Raw genomic sequence first — 26,854 nt, forward strand, 5'->3', positions numbered from 1 at the left:
TCCTAATTGAAATGGGGTAACCAAAAACTAGAAAAATGAAATTATAATGATTTGGATCAATGTTTTAGGTGTTATTATTAATAATTATAAATTACATTTCAAACTGATGTAATAATCAACTTTAAAAGGAGCAACAATACAGTAAATATTAACGGAATAAATTGAAGACAACGAACAACTCGATCCTAATACATATACAGTATCAACAACAAATCATCAATCAACTGTTCTTTCTTTTTTGCTAACCAAAATTTTCTCTCTTTTTTTGGTTCCTTCTCTATTTTATTGTGTAATTTTACCTTTCTTATTTACCTGCCAATTGTTTTTTAGTTTAATTCGTATCAATTATTTTATTGTATTACTGTGAAAATACGTAACACTTTGAATCAAAATCAGTGTAATCTTCCAAAAATCATCATAAATCGACAATCAACCTTATTGATATCATCTTTACCAAGTGATTTCACATTAGCTTTATTTGTCTTTACATTCGATTTTATCAATTGTTCTGTTTTTTTCTACTAAATCATATTAATTTACATTTTTTCCTTCTGATAACATCATCATCATCAAAAAATAACACCATCATCAGTGGTAGCATTGTTAACATAATCATTGTTTACAACGGAAGAAATATCTTGACCATCAGAATCATATTTCTTCAGTGAATTATTGCTTGTTGTGAATTACATTTGTTTCAAGTCCATTTTAAAGCTAAGGTCAATGTTTCACACGGTTATTGTTTTTTAATTGTGATTATTTTTTATCTGGAAAAGAGACTCAAGGAACAAATTGGCTCTGAATTGGTGCATTTAATCTTGTTAACTTGTGTTACAAATCCTGCACAGCATAATCAAAACTTGCACAAAATGAAACATCAGCTCATTGATTAAATATGGCCATCTTTCTGTGTTACCATCGTAATGGAATTCAACTTTCCCTAGGATTACTCCAAGGATAACTGGAAGAAAGAATATGGATCAATTAATTTGTAACAAAGATTAACAACTTGGACTAAGCCGGTTATTAATAATTATCTTGGAACAGCTCATAAAAAAGTATCAATAATAATAATTAATCAAGTGACCCATAAGCTTTCGATTTATCTGTGTGAAGCAAATTGAATCAAATTAGTCTCATTTTTTTCTTCTTCTTTCATCCAAATCTTCCTTCTATTTACCATTTCTCTTTCTCCTTTCTCCTCTCTTCCATCAACCATAGGGACTTTAACCATTGCAAGTTATCAGTCCCAAAAGGTTGAGCAGAAAGAAGGCGAGAAAGAGAGGAAAGAAACAAGTAAACAAGGTGAAGAAGCAGAAGGTGGCGAAAAAGGCGAGCAAGACCAAAGTGGCAAGTAAAATTGAAGCCACGAGAAAACCCAAAGTGAAGGAAGAGAAGGTGAAAATAGTATCACCAAGATTCAAGGGGCAATCGGAGCAGCCAATATCCTCAAAAGATGGGGAATCAATTTGACCCCATCACGAGGAGGAGGTCGATCTGGTCTTGGTGGAGGTGGTGGTGCCGGTGGTGGAGGTGGAGGAATCTCGGGTGGACCCAGTTCCCAGCCATTTGGTGATCTCGAGTTGACAACCAATTTTGGTAAATGCATCTACAGTGTGGACCATCGTCATTACCAAGGAACCAAATCTGCTCGTAAAGACTCGGCTGCTGGAAGCTGTGAAAGTGGACCTTCCAAATTGTCAACTCCTTCTGCCTCTGTTTATTCAAATCTCAGTGCCATTGGACATTTTCGTTCTCCTTCCGAGGCTCATCATAAGGAATCTTCAACGGGTCATGAAGGAACATCGAGTAGCCATAATAATGATACCAACAATAATAAAGACATTAACACATCTAGTAATAAATCAGGGTCCAGAGGCAAGGGCACTACAACTGCACATAAATTGTTGAAAAAATTTGCCAAAAGTGCTTCATCTACGGCTGTGATTACCGGCCAACATGATACAGCTGCATCACTTTTAAGGAAAAGTTCATCATCAACCCTTTCAACTACTCATTCTTCCATAAAGTAAGCATAACAAACTCAAACATACATTTTTACTCATGTGAAAACCATTCCTAGTCAAAATTCAATTAATCAACATTTCACCAACTCAAAAGTGTACAAAAGCGTAAAATATTCGAGTTGCCTTACATTTGAAAGATTTTTTCTCCACACTCCCTGAAAAAAAAATTCAATTCAATTCCATATTTTCCAATTTAAGAATAAATCGATCACAGTATCAATTTACAACTCACCTGTTAAATATTAATATCTTCTCTCCCTCTTTCAACTCAACAAATCGATGATTACCCTGAATTATCAAGAATCACTATTACTATTAATAACCTTATTACAGAATTGATATGTCAATGAAGTTTATTCTAATGAGTTTCATTTTGTATCTGAAAATAACCATAAAGATATTTCTAAACATCAAAATCGCACTGAAAATCATGGACATCTTTTTTCATAACACAACAGAGAGAAGAAAAGGAAAAGTTCAACAATAGAAGAAAAGCTCAGAATATAAATCATGAAATTAATACCTTGTCATGCAGCAAAATCTCAGATTATTATTCTTATGAGTTATTTTTAATTTTTAAAATGTAAACAAACCAAAATAGACAATTACTTGAAAATAATTGCTATTCAGACAATATTTTGATTATTTTTCATTCTTAATTCTTCCCAATCCCGAACCTGAAATTACTCAGGATTGAATTAACCTTATCTATTAATAGCTTCAAATGTTAATTTCAAATTTTGCAACAAAAATTTGTAACGATACTTGAATTAGAAACTTATCGATTCCTATTGAATTGCCATGTATTAATAAATGTCAAAAAATGTTTACAATTTGTAAACAAAAATAATTTGCTGTGAAACTTTTCATTGGTTGAAATCATTTCTATCATCTGTTGACAGAAATGATGAATTTCCATCCAATTGAATTTTTATCACGATGATAATGATGATGAGAATCAGCAGAAACAAAATCACTACCAGCATGATGGTTATTATACTCATGATATTTTTTCAAAATTATTTAACTTCCATGAAATTTTGCTCAACAAACTTTGCTTTTTCTTTCAATCGATTCAATTTTTCTTTCTACTTCCTGTTTCTATCTTCAATAACTTCATTTCATGATAATCATTTTTTTAACAGAAAATCTTTTCTTCTAATAAAGTATCCTAACAATTCTTGCCATCTATCTGGTAATAATCCTTACACCTTACATCAACTTCTTTGTACTCCATGAGTTTCCGTTTTTTCGATTTTTGTTTCATCAGAAAGAAAAAACTGAATTTGAGTAAAAAATTGTGTTAATCGGAAGTTAACTTCCTTCAGAGTGTTACTCTTAGTTTGATTCAGTTTATTAACCATTCAATACCATTGTAGTACTTTTAAGTAGTTGAACAAACATAGTACATGTTGCAAAGTGTGTCAACAGAAAGTGAGCATATTTGTTGAAATACTAAGCTTTTTACCAAAAAAATATCAATTTTTACCGTAAGTTGAAACCCGTCAATCTCATTGAAACAACTTCCATGAAAAAAACTCCTAACAATTAGGAATGAAATTCACTTCATTTTGGTTCCTTTCACTTCGAACTGCACCAAATTTATTTTACCAAAAAAGATGAGCAAAATAAATTTCAAGCATTGATAAGCTCATGAAACTTGTCTAACAATATAAGGTCAATATTTCACTCCTTTTACCTGAACCTGAAAATTGATTTTTTGCCAATACTCAGATCGATCAGTTGAATCAATCAAACGAAACACTTGAAATTAAAATTAACCATTTGCATAATTTTTCTCAATAAAAACTGTTAACTTGAAATTGACCAATAAAATGAATTATTATTCACTTGTTAGCCTTGTTAATATTTTTCATGTGAAAATTAATCTTGGTTGAATCCAAGACTGAATCTGAATTTGACTTGAATACAAATTTCAAACTGCCTTTCAAACGCTTTTAAGTTTCAAAGACAACTTTAGTTTTAATCATGTCTACTCTTAAGCTCAACTTTCTTGTTATACTGTCTATTGATTTTATTAAAGTCTACATTAAAGTTTTAATCTGCGAGAAAAAACAAGAATCAAAAGTTGCTCGTTAGCTCCTCAGGCTATCATGAGATTGTTACCCTTCTCAATTATTCCATCCCTAGATCACACTCCCTAGATGAATTATTTTTTCACTCCCAACAGTTATCGATCTGTTTGTGTATAAGTGAGTTAGAAAGGGAAGGAAAAGAAACAAGTTTAGGTAAAGTAAGGGAATATGAAAGTAGGTCAACGTGACCTGAAATATTCACTTTCAACCTTTTTTAACTCACTCTACTTTCAACTCTAAATAACAAAGGTTACAGTCTCATGTTGAAACTGAACAATTTTACCTTTTTTTCAATCATTCCATCTTTTTCATCATTCCCAATTGAAAGTTGCATTTCATTTGGAATGGAACTTGAAAATGCTTATTTTCCAATTTGACATTTTAATCATGTTCAATGATCCATTTGAATTTCCTTCCTGCTTGTTTATCCTCATTAATTAATTCAACTTATAATAAATTGTATCTTCTTTTTGCATCAACTTTACCCTGAATCATTAGAATTGAGCTTGAAAGTTATTCTTTGGCGAATTACGATTTTCATGATTTTCAGTTTAATTGGTTCAAGTTACTTTTCATTATTCTGCTCGAATTGTCTATTAACTAATTTCAATTCAATTTAAAGGTCATAATGATTTCCCTGAAATATCTTACTGTTAATGTATTTTTCAAGTTGAACCCCTTTACATGTCACCAGTGATTGTAATAAATCAATAAAGTGAGAATGAGCTTCAACTAGCAATCAAATTTTCGTTGAAGTATCAGTCAATTAGAGTAAACGTATTTTCAATTCATGCTTTCATCTCAATCTACTCGAGTAATCAAATTTACATGTTTCTTTGCGAGTTGATCAAATAAAAGTTATCTAGCTGAGTCTACTTGATACTCACCAGTTTTGGGTTATGTTCAATATTCATGGAATCATTGAAAGATCTTTATAATCCTATCTGAAAATACAAAAAGACTAATTATTTTTCTCTGCTTTTCTCTGCCTTTTCCAGAAACCTAACCAAATCTGAATCTCGCGGGTGTTTAATTCAAGAATCGGAAGATGAACCTCATGAGAGAAAAGATGGCCTTGATGAGAGTGTAAATAACAAAGGAGGTGGTGGAGGAGGTGGAGGTGCAAGAGGTGATAATGTTGATGTCCCAAGTAGTGGTGCAGTTGGAGAGGGTGAAAGGGTTACAACTTCCAGAAGGAACAGTGTTCTGTGTATTGGTGAAGTTACTAATGGTGAGGAAAGGTTGAACCGAGAAACAAGTCTCAGAAGTGGAAGTAAACGTTCCCAGAAGGTGCCTGAGCATATCATCCCTTGGTCTGAATTTGAACCCCTTGAACATGACCATAGTCTTTGTGAACGAGTCAATATCAATGTTAGTGGGATGAAGTTTGAAACAACTTTACGAACGCTCAATATGTTTCCCAATACGTTACTGGGCAATCCAGAGAGACGAGCAAGGTGAGTAAACCTTCAAAAGTTGAAACCAAAACTTTGCTCTTTAAAGTCACAATTAACTAACAACTAACGTTATTAATAACAAGTATAAAACCTTAAAATAACAACTAATTCCAACTTATTAACTTCATTTAAATCCAAACTAAATTAAGGATTAATGTTTTTGTCTAAAAATTGTGATTTTGTATCAAAAATTTACTCAATTAATCATTCAATAGGAGCAGATGGTATTTTCATTCCTAAAGCAGGCAATTCCGATGGTTGTTTAAATCCAAGTGAAACTAAATCAAAGACAATTTTACCGGTTGGACCTAAAATTACCGATTTGCATGACAATTAATATTCAAAATCAACTCTCGCCTCATTATCCGTCTAAAAAATTGATTTGATTTAAAATCCTTTCACTCATTAAACAAAGAATCCTTAATTGTAACTATAGCTGACTCCATGTTAGTTATTAAATTGACTTCATCATTTTGATCAGTTCAAAATACAAAATATTAATAGCAAATAAAATTTGATTTGATTGATTGGTAAAAATTGAATAAAATGTTATACATTGTAATGAATATTCAGAAAGATATGATATTATGAAAAATAATTTAATTTACTCAATCAAGAATTTTCAATATCTGAAAGTTTAATGGATAATTATAATGAATCATTGTTTACAATGAATTGAAAAATGAAACCTTCACCAAACAATTTATTAAAACCAATAAAAGGATTGAAAAATTTCTGTTTAGCTTTTTCCGCAGCTAAATATTTTCCATTGTATCAACTCAGCAAACTCAGAATCGAGCAAATAATAATTTTTGACAAATTAAATTTGGTTGAGAAAAAAATGTTTTACATTTAAATTGGCAGCAATTTGAAGCAATTATAAAATTCCTGTCAATTTTAAATTCACTTTCAACATTTAAAATGAAAAGAAGAAGAAAATTTTGTAACCAAATTTTCCAGTAAACATGGTAAATTGAATCGTAATTTTCCAACAGAATGAGCATAAATTTTCATTCATCATTATACACCTTTTACCTGTTAATATTGAAAGATAATTGAACTCTCGTAACGATACTTTCAGTTTCACGCTTTCACTTGATTGAATCTTGAAGCCTTTGAAAAACTGTACATCGGCATAATTCAATATTCAATTGTTCATTTGATTCAATATTAAGTTAGCTTTTCAACTTGCTGCAACCCTTTACCATGTTATCCATTAACATTCCCATTTCCTTTATTTAAAGAATAATCAACTCAAAAAGAATTGTTTATCGCCTTTTGCTGAGCATTTTTCCAACAACAATTGTAATGTGAATATAAAAAGAAATATTTGATTACTTGGATGAAAAACAAAGGGCAACAGATAATGAAAAAAGCGAAGCAGAATCGCTCACAATTAATATTTTCAGGGAATAACTCATTCCATTGCTAGTTTCAATGTTTCTTCAATTTCCTTTTCATCTTATTCATCTTATTCTGGCCAAAAGCAGTATAATTATTGATTATCTTGACGATAATTGCTATTTCATCCGAATCCTTGATGAGCATGCCATTGCCATTGGCTTGAACATTCAGCTAATTTCAAGATTAGGTGACTTACAAAATTAATCAAAATTTCAATACATCCTGTGAAAACCTGTGAAACCAATTATCAAACGGAATCACTGAAAGTAGAGTTGAATAATTGTAACAAATTATCATATCTTCATCTTTCACAAAAGATTCCGGTAAATACTTTGAATTTTAAATTAGTTGCAACTCAATTATAAAAGCACTTTTATCCTTTCAACAATTAAGATACTAAAAGGTTTTCTCACCTTTTTTTCATCCTGATTGCTGATTAACATAACAATCACAATTGACAATGGCAACGACACCAAAAAACAATGACTAATTATTAACCAACATTGATAGCTTTTCCAACTTTTCATTAATCTTATTTTAACAAATTGTTCCTCCACTAATAGTGATTAACATGAATTAGCCAACTAATTTAACCAAATTACCAAATAACCTTTGTTACCTATCCTGGTAATGGTTCAATATCAATTCAATTATATCTCGCCAGAATTTCATCTCTAAAGTTTTCATCATTCATGAAATGCTAATATCGAGTTAAGGTTTCCCATCAAGCTTCACTGATCAACTAGTAATGTGATGAAAAATTACATTTTAATAACTTTGTATTTTTTTCCTTGTTCATCATGGGAATGAAGAAAAAAGAAAACACTCAGATTTTAATCTTTCATGATAATCCCTTCAATCATGGTTTGAACTCGAGTTGCAGACACAGACAAATAGTGAAAGAGGAGAAGAAGGAAAAAAATGAATTTGATGTTTGTTCGAAAATCAGTGAACCTTCTCCTGATTATTGCTTGGAACGAACAAGTTACTTTTAATAGTGAAAAGTTTCTTTAAAAGACTCATTTTTTGCATGAGAAAATAATCTTGAACTTGTTCCTCTTGATCATCCTTTCATCAATGGATGACATGACAATGAACAGCAAATGTTTCTCACTTTACATCATCATCATTAACATCGACCATTACTTTGCTCATCATTTCTCATGAGAGTTTAACCATGAAAAGTGACGAGTTTTAAAAGAAGCCAAGACTTACAGCTTAAAACAAAGTTACATGAAACTTTACTTGCCATTCAAGTTATATCCATAAAATATGTATATTAGAAGCATAATAATAATAATAATCTGAATGCCACGATATTTGGTTGAACCATAATTCTTGGCGACTTTTACTGTAAATCCTTTGAGACCAATTGATTATTATATTGTCTAATACATAACTGGTTATTCTGGTCAATTTTTGTCTTCCCTTTTATTATCATCTCTTGACGTGTCACCCAATAGCATTTTTGCCTGCTTAAAGAAATTCCTGATTTGCCATGAAAAATAATAATCTTAACCATTTCTCTTAGTCTGGTTAAAAAGCGTAAGAAAGTGGCATCATCATTATTATTGCTATTATCTTGATGATTATCTCAATTGTAACTTATCATACACCAAGTTATCAACTCCCAATATCTCATTGTACATGGAAACGTCGCAAACACCTAAATACGTGACTCATGAAAATAATTGAGTCACAGTTTTATATTCAGCTTTGGCTGCTGTTGATGAAACCTTTCATCATACTTCAGTCAAGTTGATCACCAGACCATGAAACGTTTTACATCATATTAACTAACACTTAATACTGTATTCTTGATCATCTTCATCATCTTTATCACCTTTACCATTCCCTTGTCTTTTCCATGAATAGTAATAAAAAAATTCTAGATCAATGTGAATGTCACAGGGAGGTGAAGAAATGAAGAGATGACAAAATGAGACGGAAATCCTTAAATACTTATGAAAATGTATCAAATCAGATGAGACCATAAATTACAAGTCACAGATCAAACCCATCAGATTCACTGATTGGAAACGAAGGAAAAAAAATTGTTGTTCTATTCTTAGCTTCTCTTTATCGACTAATAATTTGTTTCCTGATTGAAACTGAAATTTTTTGTCAAATTCAATTGACTTATAATCAAGGTAAACATGAATTAACCTAATGAATTGGTAAGTTGATGAAAATCAATAAGAAAACACTTGCAATGAGGTCAATAGTTGTTATTCAAATTACTGTTGAAAATAGACTGACTATGATTACGTTAAGTTAGCCAATTCTTGCAAGTTCATGGTCTGAATTGAGGTAAGAAGGTTGATTAATTTAGTGAGGAACCAGGGAACCAGAAAAATTGTCACAAGGAATAAATTGAATACTATGATTAAGAAACGAGTAAATAAAAGGTGAAAAGTAGAGTAAAATAAATACAGCCAACGATAAATTTCAATTGAATAGAAATTCTTGAAGAAAAGATTTCCAAAAAGTAATGACAATTGGTTATGAAAAACTATTCAATCCCATTTCAATCGTAAATCATTTTAATTATATGATTGTATCAAAGGTTGTTGCTCTAATGATTATTTTCATTGTGTGTTTTCTGGTTTAAAACTTGTCATGGTTGTGATTAAATTTCATTTTTTGACATTTTTCCTTTCAATTGAATTTTTTGGTGAAAACTCAATAAAGACTTGAAGAGTGTCCCAAGCTTAGTCAAGACTTGCACTTGGAGTAACATTGATAACATTGTTATCATGCTGACCATTTGATTGTTTTCAGTGGTTGAACTTTTCCCAATTTGCTGTACGATTGCTCTGTCACTTGATGGAACTAATTGCATTTAGTTGAATTGAAAATGTGTAACTGATCAGAGTATTCCAAAGATGTCTGTCATTCTCTCATGAACGATTCAAGGGAAGAAAGTAATAAACAAAAACAAGAAGACAAAGTGAAATGATGGTAAATGAGGAAAGACAAAAGGATTGAGATAAATGAAAGTCAAGTTATTCTGAAGGAATATTACAAAGAATCAATCGGAAGACCGATGAAGATGTTGATGATGAGAATGATAAAGTGAAAGATGAGACTCGAGAAAATGTCAACGATCTCGAATTGTTAATAGTTAGTCACTTTTAGATTGAAATCTTATTCTTGAAACTTGTTCTTGTGCACTCATCATGATCCATTTTATTTACCTGATGAAATGCTTCTTTCCCAAACATTCAGTCAACTGTAAATCACATTATTACTGGACAACATGAAATTCAGTTTAGCTTTCAGTTTTTTTTCTTCCTTCAAAAGAAACGTTAATAATCAACGTTTTAATCGAACTGAATAAGTACATACAAATCAATGAAAAGGCTGTCACAATAAACCTACAAGTTCATTGAATCATCAAGATGTGAATGGTAAAAAAAGTCATCTTTTGATCCTTCGTTTTGTCACAACTAAACGGAACTTTCAGTTTGATAAATGTTGAGAGAAGGACAATTTTCAATTAAAAATCAATTTACCAATCAATATTAATGCTCTTCTATTTGTAATATTATTGAATAATCAATGACAACTTATTAAAATTAAACCTTCAATCAATCATGTTTTTTGTTCAACCTTTTTGTTCAACTTGTCACTATTTTCATTTCCCTCTGAAACTCTTGTCTTTATCATGTTTTTCAAAACTGCCCATAATCAGTGATCAAAATAGCAGAGATCAGGAAATGTTTTTAAAAATTGAATTCGATCATTTTAATTATGAAATTTTGTTAAAAATGAAGTAACAATTATATCGATTGTTACAAGAAACAGAACGGAATGGAATGGACAGAATCGGGTTTGTTACAAACAAGGAAACTTGACTAACCTTTTTTGAATTGTTGGGTTTTATTTGCTATTTATTTTGTTGTTGTTGAATTTATCCTGAAAACATTTCTTTTTTTTCTGATCAAATTCTTGGCCTTTCATCATTTCATCATAACTCTTCGAGGTGTAACCATTAAACTTGAGGGGAAAACAAAAAAAAAGCCAGCCTCTAACGCGTGAATGCATTTCATTGATAACAAAGTGGAGATGATGCTTTTTCATAGTGATGATGAGGATGTTGATAACTTGCCTCAAGACATTCCTTCAGTCCAAGTAAAACCTTTAAAACAAATCTGTCGAAAGAAATGTATTTTTCATGTGATAAAGCTAAACCTCTCTTCCCAGTAGCATTCTTATCATGATACTGCCAGAATTTATATTCATGTTATTCAGAATACTGAGCATTGTGCATACTTTGGGAAACAAAAAAAAGAGGAAAATTGATAAAGAAACCGGTAAAAGGAGAAAAAAAAGTTAATGAATTAACTAAGAAAATGAATGAAATGAATGTGCAAATGAATGGAAAATGAGATTCTGTAATATCTGATAATCCAACTGCATCTTCAATTACAATTTTTATATGAGTTTGCAATTTTTTCACTCGACAAAAACATTAATCAAGAATCAAGTTTCAAATAATTGTGACCTTTTCCATTGATTATTCATTAATTGTGTTACTCAACTAATTAATGGTTATTGTTTATCAACAGATATTTTGATTCACATCGAAATGAATATTTTTTCGATCGATGTAGAATTTGTTTCGATGCTATTCTCTATTATTATCAAAGCGGAGGTCGTTTAAGAAGACCTGGAAACATACCGTTGGACATGTTTGTTGAGGAGATAAAATTTTTTGAACTCGGTGAGATTGCTTTTGGTAAATTGAAAGCGGACGAAGGTTTTGGCCAAGAAGAGGTTGAAAAACCACTGCCAGAGAATCCATTGCAACGTAAACTTTGGTTACTCTTTGAGCATCCAGAAAGCTCCATGTCAGCCCGTTATGTGGCCATTATTTCCGTTCTGGTAATCATTTTTTCCATTGTGATATTTTGTCTGGAAACCATGCCTCAATTCAAGCATTACAAAATTTTTACCAAAGGAAATTCTACTAAGGTTGTGGAGGACGAAACCCCATCCGCGACGGAACCCTTTTTTATTATAGAAACTGCCTGTATATTTTGGTTTACACTTGAACTTAGCGTCCGTTTTTTAGCTTGTCCTTCCAAAATTGATTTCCTTAGGGTAAGTTCACCTTTCGATTTACATCAACATTTTCTGCTTCCAATTCACTTGCAAGTTAAACACAAAAATATTGACCATTTTAGGATCTTTGCTTTAGCATTAATTGCTTTAGTTTTGTGTCAAAAAGACTTGTCGAGCTTAATGTTAATGTCCACAAGCGCTAATGTTAAGGCGTCTTCTGAGTCACTTTTTGCAGAAATGTAAAAGCTTTTAGCTTTTTCAAAATCGAATCAACATAAGACTTGTTCGACTTTTTCTTTGCCTTTATTTGGTTACAATCTTGAGGAAGCGAAATTAGATTGCAGTAATTTTTAATGTTAATAAAATGCGAAGTGTCGATGAATGTATTTGTGCTCGAGTCAATTGAGATTTTTTTTGTACGATTTGATTTTATCCTCGTTTTCACGAGAGTCTGGAAACGTTTCAAAATCTAAACCTGCTATTAGCTTGTACTTAGATATTTAGACTTCATTGAATTAGCTGTAACTACAATTGATGGACATTTTGTTGTCTTCAATGATTCCATTATGGATTGAATTTATCTTTTCATCTTCTCGGATAATTCATTTTTCTATTGTTACTGATTATTCTGTCATTATTCTCTTTTTTTGTCGTCCGTATAAATTGGAATCCTTACGTACCTGAATAATCATTCACATTACCTTGATCCTAACAGATATATTTATTATTTACAAGCTAGATTAAATCAAATCTTTCAGTGTTGCAAGTTCATTCGGTGTATTATTAGTTTTATTTATTCACATTGATAATCTCTTTTTAATTATTTCTTACTTTAGTTGCTATTTCATGATGATCTTCCAGAATAAAATCTTTTATATTAAAATCCGTGCAACTAATGCCCTCAATTTTCAGTAAATTAATACTAATTTCAAATTAGTTTTCCAAGAATTAATATATCAAGATATTAATAATACTAATTAGTAATTCATCATTCGATCGATGAAAAAAAGTAAAATGAAAGGGTTTTGCTCTTAATAACAAATCAAGTCTTGGTGTTGAAAATTTGCTATCGATTTCTCAATATGAACCCAAAATTCATCGTTCTTTATCGTGTATTCAATGTACAAATTTCATTTTCTTTTCGACTTAATGGTGAAATATGAGTTCTGAATTGTTGGTCAGAAAAGCAAGTGTTTAAAGTGAAAGCAAAATTCAAAGGTTGACCAATGGCTGCATATAATAGCCCAAAAGAGTTTGAGAAACGTGATCATCTGATAAATAGAGACCAGTAAGAAAATTCAGGTACAATAAACGAAATTCATGGTTTTACAACTGCTGATCAAGATGCTCCTAATTGCCCAAATTTTTGGCTTGCTTTGCAGAATCATTTGATAGATGAAAAGCAAACTCAACACTTTTCTAAATGAATAATAATAATGAGATGAAAGAAACGAGCTAAAATTTATATTGAAAAATTGACAAAAAAGCACAATTGCTATTTGGATAAGCATTTGATAAAACACCAGTTTTCATCAGTTATGAATATTCATTGGCAAATTTGTTCATTTCAAGATCAATTCCAAGTCGTCAATTATTCATAAAATCATGCAATTCTTACCAATCCTTTAGTTATGATCAAAGATTATTGTTACTTTTAATATCCTTATGAAACCAAATAACTTGTGCTAAATTGAAGTCCATTACTGTTAACAATTAGACAAATAATGATCTACAAAAGTAATGCTTTTTCATTGAACTGTATTCCAATGATATTGGTTAATGCAATCTATTACATATTACTTATTTGGCTTTATTAATGAATACATTTGAGATCATTTTTCTTTGTTTTAATCATAAGAAATGATAATTTCTCATTGCATTTCATCCTTAATGGAAAATCCTTTTTCCTCTTTTCCTATTTTCATTTATAAATAGTGATAGGTTTGAATCCCTGTTTACCCATCAAGAAGATTCAACGTAAAGTCAACCTAATCCATGATATGTAATTCAAGAGATACAATGTAACAAGACATGAGCGTGAAAAAGCGCATTGTTAAGGTAAACAAGTCAAAATGGCAACTATTTTGACAGTAGGACCAGAAAACAAAAAGTGGCGTTAAAAATGAAACTTTTTTTTTGATTAATTGTATGAATTGGTTTCCATTGATTTATTTGTTCTGCTTTTTGCTCCACTGTTTATCTGGAGCCAGTGAACAATGAACAGACTGGAAAAGATTATGAAAAATAATGAATTTGCTTGGTGAATGAAACTGCAAAAAAATCGTACAAAAACTAAGCTTCAACTAAAAATGTAAGCAAAAATATTTCGCTTCACAACCAAGACTATGATGAGTCAGATGAAAAAAGCAAACAAATAAGATTCAAAGAAAAGTACAAAAAATGCGAAATGGGTTGAAACTATTTTCAAGAACTTTTTGCTTCTCAATCCATTTCTTCAATCATTTATTCCATCCTATTCTTGGCCTCATCCTTTTCCCATCTTTTATCATTATTATCATCTCTTGTTTCATATCCTTCACAAATCAGAAACTCTTCATATTGAGAAACATATTATTCTAATATCCTCTGAATCACATGAAAATGAACAAATAAACTGTAATCATCAATTTTACTGAGTCGCTTCAAAACAGAAACAAAATGAAGCTGATTAATTGCTTGATTGCAATCGCATTAAAGGACAAAATTTGTTATTTGTTTCCAACCGAAATGTGTGTCACAGAAAATATCAAAATCTCAATAAATCAGAATCGTTTATTGAATATCTTAACATTAATTGTTGGAGTGAAATTTGTTTTTTTTTTGGATTTCTTTAAATTCTGGGACTCTGTTAACTTGATAAATACTGAAACATGATGCAATTGAATGGTAATCCTCATTTATTCAGAAACTATTCTTTGCCAAAGAAAGTCATGAAATGGCATTAAAATTGCTTATTAGCTGAGCAAACTTTTCCTTTGCTTTACAAACTCATGACTTAATTGCCTTTTCATGATAATAATGACTGATGATTAGACTGAAAACTAACATCATTTTAAACTCTCAAGTTGATGTGAAGATGAACAACATATCATTTTAATTGAAATACAATTTAACAAACATTTATTGTTCAATTTATCTGCTATTATTTATTTCCATGCACATTAATTGTTAACATTTTTTGATATTTCTTTTCAATTTCAACCTAAATTAATGTCAACATAAAAAAGTAATGTTGAAATTGAGTGGAAATAACCAGCATCAAGAATGGCAGAAGAAAAAAGTTATCGATTGGAGAAAAAAAAAGATGAAACGATTCTGTGAAAAAATCAGACTTTATTATCAACACTTATCTTTTCTAGTTTACCAGAATTCCCTGAATTATCTATTTTCTCACCATGTCTGTTATAGTTATTGTTATTTCCCTTGTTTTCAGCCATTTTCTTGCAGATGATAATGTACCAAGAATCATCAATTGTTGAATCAATTTACCTTTTTTTCTCTCCTTCCTATTCCACTTACCTTGTCCTCTTTACCTTTCCAAACTGTCATAATAATTTGTACATTCTCATATTGGATTGAATCTGAAAATTGTTCAGTTAAAACAAAAGTAAAGTTCATTATTTTCACCTAAAACTACTCTAAAAGGACATCGAAATCGTTGAATCATATTTAAAACTTTGTTATCTTTTAATTCATTAATATATTTAAAGCAGTCTTTCAGTATCAAATTGTATTCGTGAGTTGAAGTGCAAAGTAGTCTAATTTTATAGCCTTTTATCATGCTCATCATCGCCATCATTCACAGAATTTTATGTGACCAGGATTTGAATAAACATTAACCCTGCTCTCACTGATATAACTTTCAATTTCAAATATCAATTTATCTTGTTTGTTTGCCAGTCTTCAATGACTTTAACCCTTGAAATCTGAGACCTTAAATTGATCTTGAAAATGCAAAAAAAAAACTTCTCAAACTTACTATTCTGTTCATCTATTCACAATCCAAAGTTCAGTCCAATCTTTGGATCCTTTCAATTGGACAAGATTTATCAAGTCAATTTTTTTCGCCTAAAAAAATAAACTCGACATTTGCATTTGCAAGTTTTTCATGCAAATAAAAAATGAATGAATCCATGTCTTATTCATACCTTTTCATATTCATCGTCAGTTTAAACTGTCTTCTTGTTGCATACAATTACCACGTTATCAGTTATTATCAATGGTTATAACTTGGTGAAAGTAAAGGTAATATTATTAACGAGAAGCAAAAGGTCTGACAATTTAATAAATGGTTAAATGGGTTGGAAAAGAGGCCGAGATGATTTGATAATGATAATGATAATGAACAAAAGTAAAAAAATTGCTGATCTAAAGAAACGCTGAATTACTTAACAGTAATTTGTTTAATTTTCATGTTTCAACATTTATTACTCCATGTGAATACGTCTTAACCATTAAGTATTATTATAATTATTATTTTTAGTTGCAATTAACTTAAATTGAAATGTGAAAAGTTAATTACACTGATGTAGATCAATTTTACATTATATTGTATTCACTATTAACGTGAATGAAAAAGCAGATCCAATTTGTGCATATTTCACTCCAATTTGATAAAATCAACTTTGCAATATTATGTTATGTATTCATTAATAAGTTGATCAACATTCAATTTTTATGAGAAAATACGAAATTCAATTTGAAACATTTATAAGTTCAATTGAGCAATATACTCATGAATTTGCGCTCAAACTTTGCTTTTCATAGAAAATGAAAAATGACAAATTTTGATCAATTGAAGGTTGGTTCATCTGAAGATCAGTTTGAAAATTATGATTATCTGCTTGTTGCTTTCACTTATATTAATATCGTTTATTTCATTAACCAGAATTACTTATCTAATTGAATAGTCGTCAAATTGGCTGATTTTCTGTGATAATCATTGCATCTTGATTCCATGATGATTTAATCATATCCATTGGCTACACGAAGCTCATTATTTACTTACAGATTTGTCCGATTTCATGTTGGTCTTTCAGTTGTCTGTTGACTTGCAGTTGTACATTTGATAATATTGTGCAAAGAAGCAGGGTTCTCCCTGAGATGATAAAATTAATGAAAGAGAATGCTGAGAATGTTGAAAGAGAGGAAAGAAAAATGTTAATGTTAAAAGATATTTTGTGTTTGGATATTGACCAAAAGCGAAATGACCATTTTTCTTGTGAACCAAATTGTGATTCAATTGAAATACGAGTCTAACATTGAAATCAATTTGGAGTAAATCTGGTAAAAACAATTGTTTTATCCTGATAACACTGGAAGTAACTCATTGCGCCAGTTTCATGGTATTCAATGGTAAACTGGGTAAAGAAGAGGAAAAGAAAGGTTCATTTTCATCTTGTTTCATGATCAGTTTATATCAAGTCCAATTGAGCAAGATTAACTGAATATTTGGGTAAAAGGAAAGAGCAAGAAGATGATCAGGATGAAGATGTTAAGAAGATAAATGGACGAAATAAAAGATGATAAACAATAAGATTGAACCTTAATCTAACGGAAAGAAATCAAAGTAACGAAAAGTAAATTGGAAGAAGGAAAAGATGATAAAATTGAGATGAAAATGATGAAAAATGTGATGACATCAATTGAAAGCTCTAATTTGCGTGTTACCAATATTCATTGAAACATTATCATTACCCAGAAGTTTATCTTCCCTTTATTTACTCCAACTTTTTGCTCATCTTTTTCATTCTCACCATTCCCATGCTTCTTTATTATCCAATTTGTTTTTACTTTTCCCTATTATAAGCCAATGTTACTCTTTTACCTTGCTACTTAGATTTGATGCTAGAACTTCATTCTTGTTCATCTTTACAGGTTAAATCGATATATTGATATCGTCCTTTCAAAAGGTTACTTGTGATGATATTCAGTTTTCCCTGATTCTAGTTTTTCTCATCTTCTCTTGTCTTTACCTTTCTTTTCGCCATTATATTCAATTTATTATTGAAGTCCATCTTGCTCATCACTTGTCACTAACATTTGTCACTCTCATTGTAACTCAGCTAATCGATGAATATCAATTAAACAGTTAAATGAAAATGTGTATAAAAAGTTGTTCATTCGGTGAAATTATTTGAATGTTGCTTCATCGGATTCAGATGATGAATGTTCTGGTAAATAGTTGACTTGATACTTTACTTTTTTGACTGTTTCCGAGTCAACTTGACAAATGAAAGACGTTTATTCAAAGTCAACTTCCATAACTATTATCTTATTTTCATTGGAGAGAGATGGACATTGAATGGATGAAACAATGAAAAATAGTGAAAAACAGTTTGATACAATATAATGACAAAGAAAAATCCATTGAAATCACCAACATTAAGCATATTATGGTTCAAAGTTATGACCATTAAAGGTATCGACAGTTTACAATGGTATGAATTGAAATTTTGGTGCAATATTTTCACGCTTAATGATGCTAAATCTCAATGTTTTATGATAAATATTAATGTTTTGTTGCGGTTTTCAGCTTTTGTTTGCGCTCAATTGAATTAATAATCAGTGAACTTTGTTTCCTTTGCTATTCCAATGATGATAGTCAATTGAATTTCATTTGCTTCTCAACGGTCAACATCAATTGAAACTCATCTCTTTATATTCTGATAATGTATCTTTTGTTTTGATTTCACATTATTCATTTGTTTCAATTTCAATTCCCTTTTCCTTTCCACCATTTCATTGTATTACAATGGCCATTCAAAAAGTTTGAGGATAAATCATGAGCTAAATCCAGCTCAAATCGTTGAAATCTTTAAAAACTCAACTATTGTGATAAGTTGCTATTTCAATCATTCAATGATCCACTTGAGCATCAGTAATTATCCCATTTGGCATATAAACTAAATTAGATTTAACGTCAAATTACGATACTGGGCTCGTTTCAAAGTTGATTGCTGTAGCAAGTCAGAAGTGGTTCAAATGGCTCCAATTTCATTGTATATTGTAAAGTACAATGGCTTAACTTTCATGTAATCCTCAGACATTTGAGTCTGCCAGGTTATATGATTAACAATATGCCAACGATGTTCAAGTTAAATCACAATTCTAGTTTGAACAACAATCATTGAGCATTTTGAAACATATTCAACTAAGCAGCCTTTGCACATGAAAAGAGTGAAATTATTTCGTGCTACCATGACATTACTGAATATTTAAGTGCCATCATTCACAGTGAAATGAAAAATTTCTCAAGAAATACATTTAATGGATTTTTGAATGAAAAAAAGGTTCAATCTAGTTACCGAGAAATAAACACTTTTCGGTTTATTTACCTTTAAATCTCATAAATTGTCTTGAATGTTGATGAAAGTTGCCCTTTAAGCTTACCTTAACAACCTGACTTCAATTGAATCCGTAAATTTATCAATTTAAATCATTATAATGGACAAGATGGAGAAATATTTTGATACCTGATATCACTCATGAAAATCTAATTATTGCTCATTCGCTTTCGATTTGACAGCTGATGGAACTTGAAGTGAAACAGAAACTTTGAACCCATTGGAACGAAGTGCGTCTTTACTTGTTTTCCTGTAAATTTGTTTCCACTTCATGTTCACTTGATAAAATACGCTGAACCACTCTAATCTAATAACACTTTGATAGTGACCAGTTTGAGAAAATTTCAATTCTTTACTCTAAATGGCTGAAATAAAGTTCAATTTCTCATTTCAATCGATCGGTTGAAAATGAAATTTGATATCAAACGTTTTCCAGCATTCATGAGCATCTGATTAATATTACATTATGAATGGCTTCAATTGTAATGAAGCATTGAAAGTTGCTTTGTACAACTTATTAGGTTTACTCATTCAATAATTATTACCGATATTAATTGTTTCCTTTACAATTTGGACTGCAAATATTAGCAATGAAAATGTATGAATCAAACAAGGAAATTGTTTTATTCAATTTTCCAGGTAAACAGTGAACACAGGATAATAATTGCTATGAAAATGGTTGCAATGAAAAGATGGATAAATTACTTGTTTAATTGTTATTAATTTAACATGAAAACTAACAAGTTGAAATGTTTTGACTTTTCATTGTTGTCAACTCTGTAAATGTTATCACTCTGAATTATTAAATTGAATGATAATTCTGAGATTTTGTTTCTCTTTCAACAATGGCAATGTCAACATGAAACATATTTAACTTCATCATCCGCCTGATGTTTGGTGAAACATGTTGAGAAACTAACATTGAGTCAATTGTTGAACCAAATGCTTCATTTTTACTCTTCTTGCACTCAAAGAAGTTCTTGAATTCCACTTTTTATCAGAGCTCATTTCATTCTTCACCATCTAATTTATCACCATTTTTTGTTTGCATAATGTTGTAACAACAAAAAGATGAAGAAAATGTTGACAACTGAAACCGATTGTTCATCTTGAATTGCATGGAAACATCTTCACATCTCTTTTACTCTAAACTTTCTACTCCAAACAACTATTAACATGATAATCATCATCTTGAAAGAGATGATTAAATTATTGAGATTTGTTCGGACTCCAACTCACCATGAATATGACACATTGTCATGTACATACTTTCAAACACAATCTAGTCAGAAAATTCTGTCAATATTAACATGATAACTAATACAGAATTGTTAAGTTACCAGATTCACCTTTTCAAAACCTAAACCTGAAACATTCCTTTCAACTTAAACCCAAATCTTGAATTTACTTTAAACTCTTGATGCAAATTAAACACAAAAAGTCGATTATTTCATTTGCAAATAAACTTGATTTCAGATTATTCATATTAACATTGTGTGCTAGGAACAGTGATTTTAATTGAAAAACAACTCCATATCTATTCATCAACTTCAAACCAATGTGAATAAATATTGAAATAATGATAATTCATGATGGTGAAGATGGAAATGCTCACCGTAATATTAAACCCTTTTTCAACTCCAATTTTCTCCTTTTGATCAAATTGTCATTAATCTCTTGGGAGTAATTTGTTATAATCATAATTTCTTGATATCTTTATATAAATGTATTATATTATCATTCCCAGTGTTTGTATCATTTTACCTCGCCTTTTTCATAATCAATCTGAAGGTGAAACTTCTTGTTAGCTTCACCCTTTCAAATTCAAATTTTTCATTCAAGTGCCAAAAATTGTAATCATTTCATAATTCTTGACTTGGATTGAATTCGGGTGCAATGAACGATTAAACCATTAAGATTGACTATCAATTTTGGGTAAATAATTTTGTTAAACTTGTTTATCTGTTAATAAGCTTAACGGTTTCATTATAACTGTTATTAATATTAAAAGACATCAAACTGTGATTAATTCAACTCAGTTATTAATTTTTATTAGGATTTTATTGTTTTACTGAAACTTGTTCAATTTATCTTTTTAGTTTCATCGTAAGAAGCATCTCAAGGATAGTCTGCTATTTTTGGCCTGAATCAGGAGAAATTGAGAAAATGATGAAGTAAAAGGGTTGAGTCAATTTAATTCTCAGTATGAGTGAACTTGTTTTTTTAATCAATCTCATTAATATTAATTGCATAGCACAGGATTTTATCTCTTCATGATTGTGTTACATTTTATAGCTTATTATGAGCAAATGAACAACATGAAAAATTTCATTGTCCATCATCCGATGAAAGATGAGTAAAATATTAAAATATACAAACATCAAGATAGTTTAATAAAATGCAAAATATTGCTCAAATCTAAATATTTGGCCAACAAAGTGTATCTTTACTGAACAGGTAGTAAACAGTCCGATGATCATCATTGATCATTTATTTTTTTGTTCATGAATTTTCATGATTATTGGTGTCTACATTGAATAAATAATTGCAAACTTGTCCTCACATTAGTCAATGAGGATAACCAGAAGATAAACAAGTAAACCCAAATCTGGTTTGCTTTCTGTTTTTCTGGTTAATCAACAATCCACTGTTATTGCTTCAACTCTCATTGATTACCAAGATTATTAAATAAACCTTTTTGGACAACTTCATCAGAGATTCGAGCCATTAATGAATACAGTAATTGAGTACACCAGGAGTCAGAGTTAACTTATCAAAAAGGGCCACAATTAAGTCAATTTTTAGGTGTCGCCGCTCGACCATATTAAGTTTCTAGAAAACTGAAAAAAAAATCAAGTTCGTTCTTTACAACCCGTTCTGAAGAAAAGACCATGAAACCGACTAAAGAGAGAAGAAGCCCCGAACCGAGTCATACGAATGAACGCCTAGACGGGCGTTTAAATCACCTCATCATCTACTTCGAACTTTAATTCATTGTTAGGTGACTATGAAAAATCTCCGTTTTGTGAACTTACCTGACTACTAAGGTATGAATGAATGTTAGTGTATGAATTTCTGATGGTTATTTGATTGGTAAGATAATCAGACGTTTTTAGAGCGAAAAAATAACTTTAATTTCTGATTAAAGGCAAGAATTTTGTCATTTCAAACATTTCAGCATTCAAGTTGATATTCAGCTCAGTTTGTGACAAAGATTAAGATTGATAAAACTACAAAATTTTGGTCTTTTCACATAATTTATATTCCAGTGATTTAAATCAGCAAAGTAGCTAAATATAAGTTTTATTTGAAAACTCTAAAGGTAAAAATTGATCAAATATCAAAATTGCGAATTGAAATAAAATGGCGAAATAATGAAAATGCATTTAATCATTTGAATGGCATTAAATATTGAAACCTTTTCATGGGTCAGTTTAAACCAGATTTGAATTGTAATTCAACCCAAAATTTGTTCTCCTTCAATGTATGAACTTGATTTTATATATACAATAAAGTATTATAAATATCAGTAAAATGTAAAACTTGAATTAAATTTTGTAAGTAAACATTTATTCATCTGGAAGGGATAAAATTCTGGTAAAATTGAACAGGTTGTAGCAAGAAGGGAAACAAAAATTAAGAAATAACAATTGAAGGGGAAAAGTCTTATAAGCATCAAACAACATGAATTATTATACAGAAAATGTTCATCTCTAGTTTTTTTTACATTTCACTTGCTTATTGATATTAGTTGTGATATAAGTGAGGAAAGAGTTGAGCAAATAGGGAGAAAAAAGATAAAAAAGTGAGTTGATTACTGAGCATTCTGAATAATGTTTATCGATCGATAATATTCATTTTAAGTTGAAGATTACAACTAACTAGAATTTTACTCTTTTTTCCTCTTTCATTCAGTTAATGTATAACTTGAAAAATATAGTTGAAAGTATAATTTATATTATGCAGTTTCAGATTGAAACGACACAAAATAAAAGAGCCTAATAGCCTTTCGTTATAATGGTTAATGAGTTAAAGGCTTTTGTTCAACTTTTAACATTATCACTTTAAACGATATTTTTATCTGTTGTATTTAATAATAAAATGATAATAATGTCTAACATTTTCGCATACTTTTGTCTTAAACAACAACTTAGCTATTTTTGACGTTATTGTTGATTCTGTAAATGCTAATCTTAATGATAATTATCTTGATAATAATATCAACTTGTTTAACCTTTGCTTCTCATTTTGCTTACAATTGCTATTCAACTAGAAATTTTTCACTCCTTGGAGTTGAGTATTTGCTTTTATTGAAATAACAGTTTGAATGGAAAGTTGACTTTATTTTGATCAGTAATTGTTTATTGGTAATTGTTACAATAGATTTACAATAATTTAATTTGTTTCAATGTTCAATCATTTGAATATCTTAGTTGCAAATGTTACTTTTGATTTTACTTTTTGGTCAAATTGTGCCCAATTAAACAACTGTTAAATACTGTAATCATGGACATTGATGTTGGAAGACAGGAATGAACAGAAAGGGTCCAAAATACATGTGTATATGAAGCAGAAAATGTCAAACATTTTACCCACAATTAAACGTAACTAAACTAATAATTATTTTTATTTCATCCTTATACTTTTTATTGCCTTTTTTCCCTGAACCCTTTGCTTTTCCTTCAAATTGACAATAAATACTTTTGGATCTTTTGGTTTCTTGTTTGCGGATTATTAACCTTTTGGTGAATTCTGGTTGGAATGATTATCGTTAAAAAACAACCCAATAAAAATGGGTTATTTTGTTACTGGATGGATGGATGATGATAAATAAACCATTTCTCAGGATATAATGAACGCAATCGATTTTATGGCAATCGTTCCTTACTTTATAACACTTGGAACCATGTTTGCTGAGGACAAAGAACTGGACAAGCGAAAGTTTAGCAGTGAGAAGCAAAGCCAGGCCATGTCACTGGCTATTCTCCGGGTTATCCGATTGGTCCGTGTCTTCCGTATATTTAAACTTTCCCGACATTCTAAAGGACTTCAAATTCTTGGGATGACATTGAAATCGTCGTTACGTGAATTGGGTCTTCTCATATTTTTCTTGCTCATCGGTATAATACTCTTCTCATCGGCAGTTTATTACGCTGAATCGGGATCTGAACGGTCCTACTTTAAATCCATTCCTGATGCATTTTGGTGGGCTTTAGTCACCATGACCACCGTTGGCTATGGTGACATGGTTCCACTATCTTTTTGGGGTAAAATTGTGGGCTCTCTTTGTGCCATTGCTGGTGTTTTAACCCTTGCACTTCCAGTACCCGTAATTGTCTCCAATTTTACATATTTCTATAATCGAGAGATGGTTCAAGGTGATTTAGAATCGACTAATGAAAAGTTTGTCAAGGGTTGTCCATATTATTATCTTGAAGGGCATCATGTTAAATGGCGAACCACCCTTGAATCAGCAACAATCTCATCCAATTTAAGCTCAACTGATAGTTATCAAGAAGATGAACAAAGGCGAGCAAGAGGAAGCAGCGGAAGCAACGGAGAGAGTTATTATGTTGGTCAAGTTGGAGCTGAGAGAAGGTTAAGTTTGAAAGCAAACGATAATGATGGCATTGAAGTGACTCGGCGACTCGTCACTAGCATGGAATACGCAACTCAGCGAATGATGATACGAAGCACATCCAAGTGTCACTGTGTTGAGGCAGATGATCCAAGACGATCGTACAAGAAGAACAGATCAAATGATGGTGATGGCCGAGGATTGGTTGGTGATGATGATGAAGATGATGGTGATGGCGATGATACGGATGAAGATGATGCTGAAGATGAACAAGATGACGATTCGAGTAAAGAGAAGGGTAAATCGCGAAAACGAAAACACACAGTTCAAGAACATCGATTGTCAAAGCTTTACAAGGTTGTTGATAATTTACGCAATTTGGATGGAAGTACTGTTAGTCTAATTTCAAAGGATTAACCGGGATAACTTGGTGTGACATGAAGAGGAAAAGTGTCATGAAAAGTAGTCAAATATAAAAAAGAAAAGGATGAACAAAATTCTGGAAAGTTGTCATGAAAAAGAAGACAAATCAGGAGATGACAAAGAATGTATATAATATGGCATTTTTTATGCTTTGTCAAGGAGAAAAGTTAACAATCAAAGGTACAAATAAAAAGGTTGAAGTTGGATGATAGACATCATTATCATCGTCAACATTCATATAATCATCATGTACATTAACAACAATTTGTTGTTTTTATTTTTGGCTCGACTAGATCTTTGATTGGTTTTGTTTGTTTCTGGAAGATGATTTTTTGTTTTTACTGTTCTTCCAAATATTCCCATTTTAAACAAGTTTCATCTCATCCAGAATTGGAAGAGAAGGAAGAAAAAAGACGAGAAAGAATTATCAAGTCAATCATGGATCAAATACTTTACATACACATCATGATAACAACGAAATTTGCTTTTGTTTACATCAACAGTTGTACTTTCATTTTGATTAATTGTCTTCACTCTGTTTCATTTCAAGCAAAAACCATGATTCAACTAAATATATATTGATCATGGAGGAACCATGAGGAGTTGAAAATCGACCAGAAGCTTAACAATTTTGCATAACCCAAACTTAAATTGGACAAATTTGGAGCATTGCCAACTCAACTGGCTGAGGAAGTCATATTTCGAGCTAATTTTTCAATCAAATGTTGGTCTACTTTTCATCTCGATGGAAGCTTGATCTGAATGCGCACAAATTAACCACAATAAAAGCTTTTCTTATTTGGAAACCAATGAGTGTTGGTATCCATGAAGCATTAATGCAATTCTTTGCGCACAAATGATCGCAATGAAATTTGGTCCAGAAAATGACCTTTCAAAATTGATGAAAAAAACAAATTGAAAGGATGGTTTTTGTGTTATTATAACGAGGATTAATCAATGAAATTGGACAACTGAAGCTATGAGATGGACTTTAAATTTTAATTGTTGCACAACATTACTGCTGTTGATTGCTGTAAATATAAATGAACAAATAATCCATTGGAACAGTTGGTTGATCAATAGCGTCAATAAAATGATTGGTGAACAATAATCAATTGAATAATGATAAAAACAATAATTATAGTTACCTTGATTTAATGTAATGATGATAACTTGATACATTGTGACCAAAAACGTAACTGTAAAAAAAGGCTTTTTTTACTACTGATCATTATTTTTTGTCTCTCTTAGATTATTAATTCCCTCTCTTTTTGATGTTTTCATTTCTTTTTATAAATAATTTGTCGCCAAATTTATTTAAATTCTGAATACCGAATCCTGATTACAAATTTGAGATAAAAAATAAACAAATTAAATCAAATCTGTGAAGAAATTGAGTTCATTCCTTTACTAAATATCAACTTTTTTCCTCGGTCCGCCGGTTTTCCTTGAATGA

General features: G+C 30.6%; 1 protein-coding gene across 1 annotated transcript; it reads left to right on the plus strand.

Moving 5' to 3' along the window:
* On the plus strand, nt 1-26,787 carry LOC107359376 (potassium voltage-gated channel subfamily A member 1). The gene is made up of 5 exons (XM_015925860.3): nt 1-1,058; nt 1,222-2,029; nt 5,122-5,580; nt 11,556-12,090; nt 24,244-26,787. The coding sequence occupies exons 3-5, from the start codon at nt 5,504-5,506 to the stop codon at nt 25,390-25,392; spliced, it is 1,761 nt and encodes a 586-aa protein (XP_015781346.2). The 5' UTR covers nt 1-1,058; nt 1,222-2,029; nt 5,122-5,503; the 3' UTR covers nt 25,393-26,787.
* Nucleotides 26,788-26,854: the final 67 nt, after the last annotated feature.

The sequence above is a fragment of the Tetranychus urticae genome, chromosome 2, assembly GCF_039701765.1.
Source record: "Tetranychus urticae isolate SD_2017Ah chromosome 2, NJAU_TeUrti_SD_1.0, whole genome shotgun sequence".
Classification (NCBI taxonomy): domain Eukaryota; kingdom Metazoa; phylum Arthropoda; class Arachnida; order Trombidiformes; family Tetranychidae; genus Tetranychus; species Tetranychus urticae.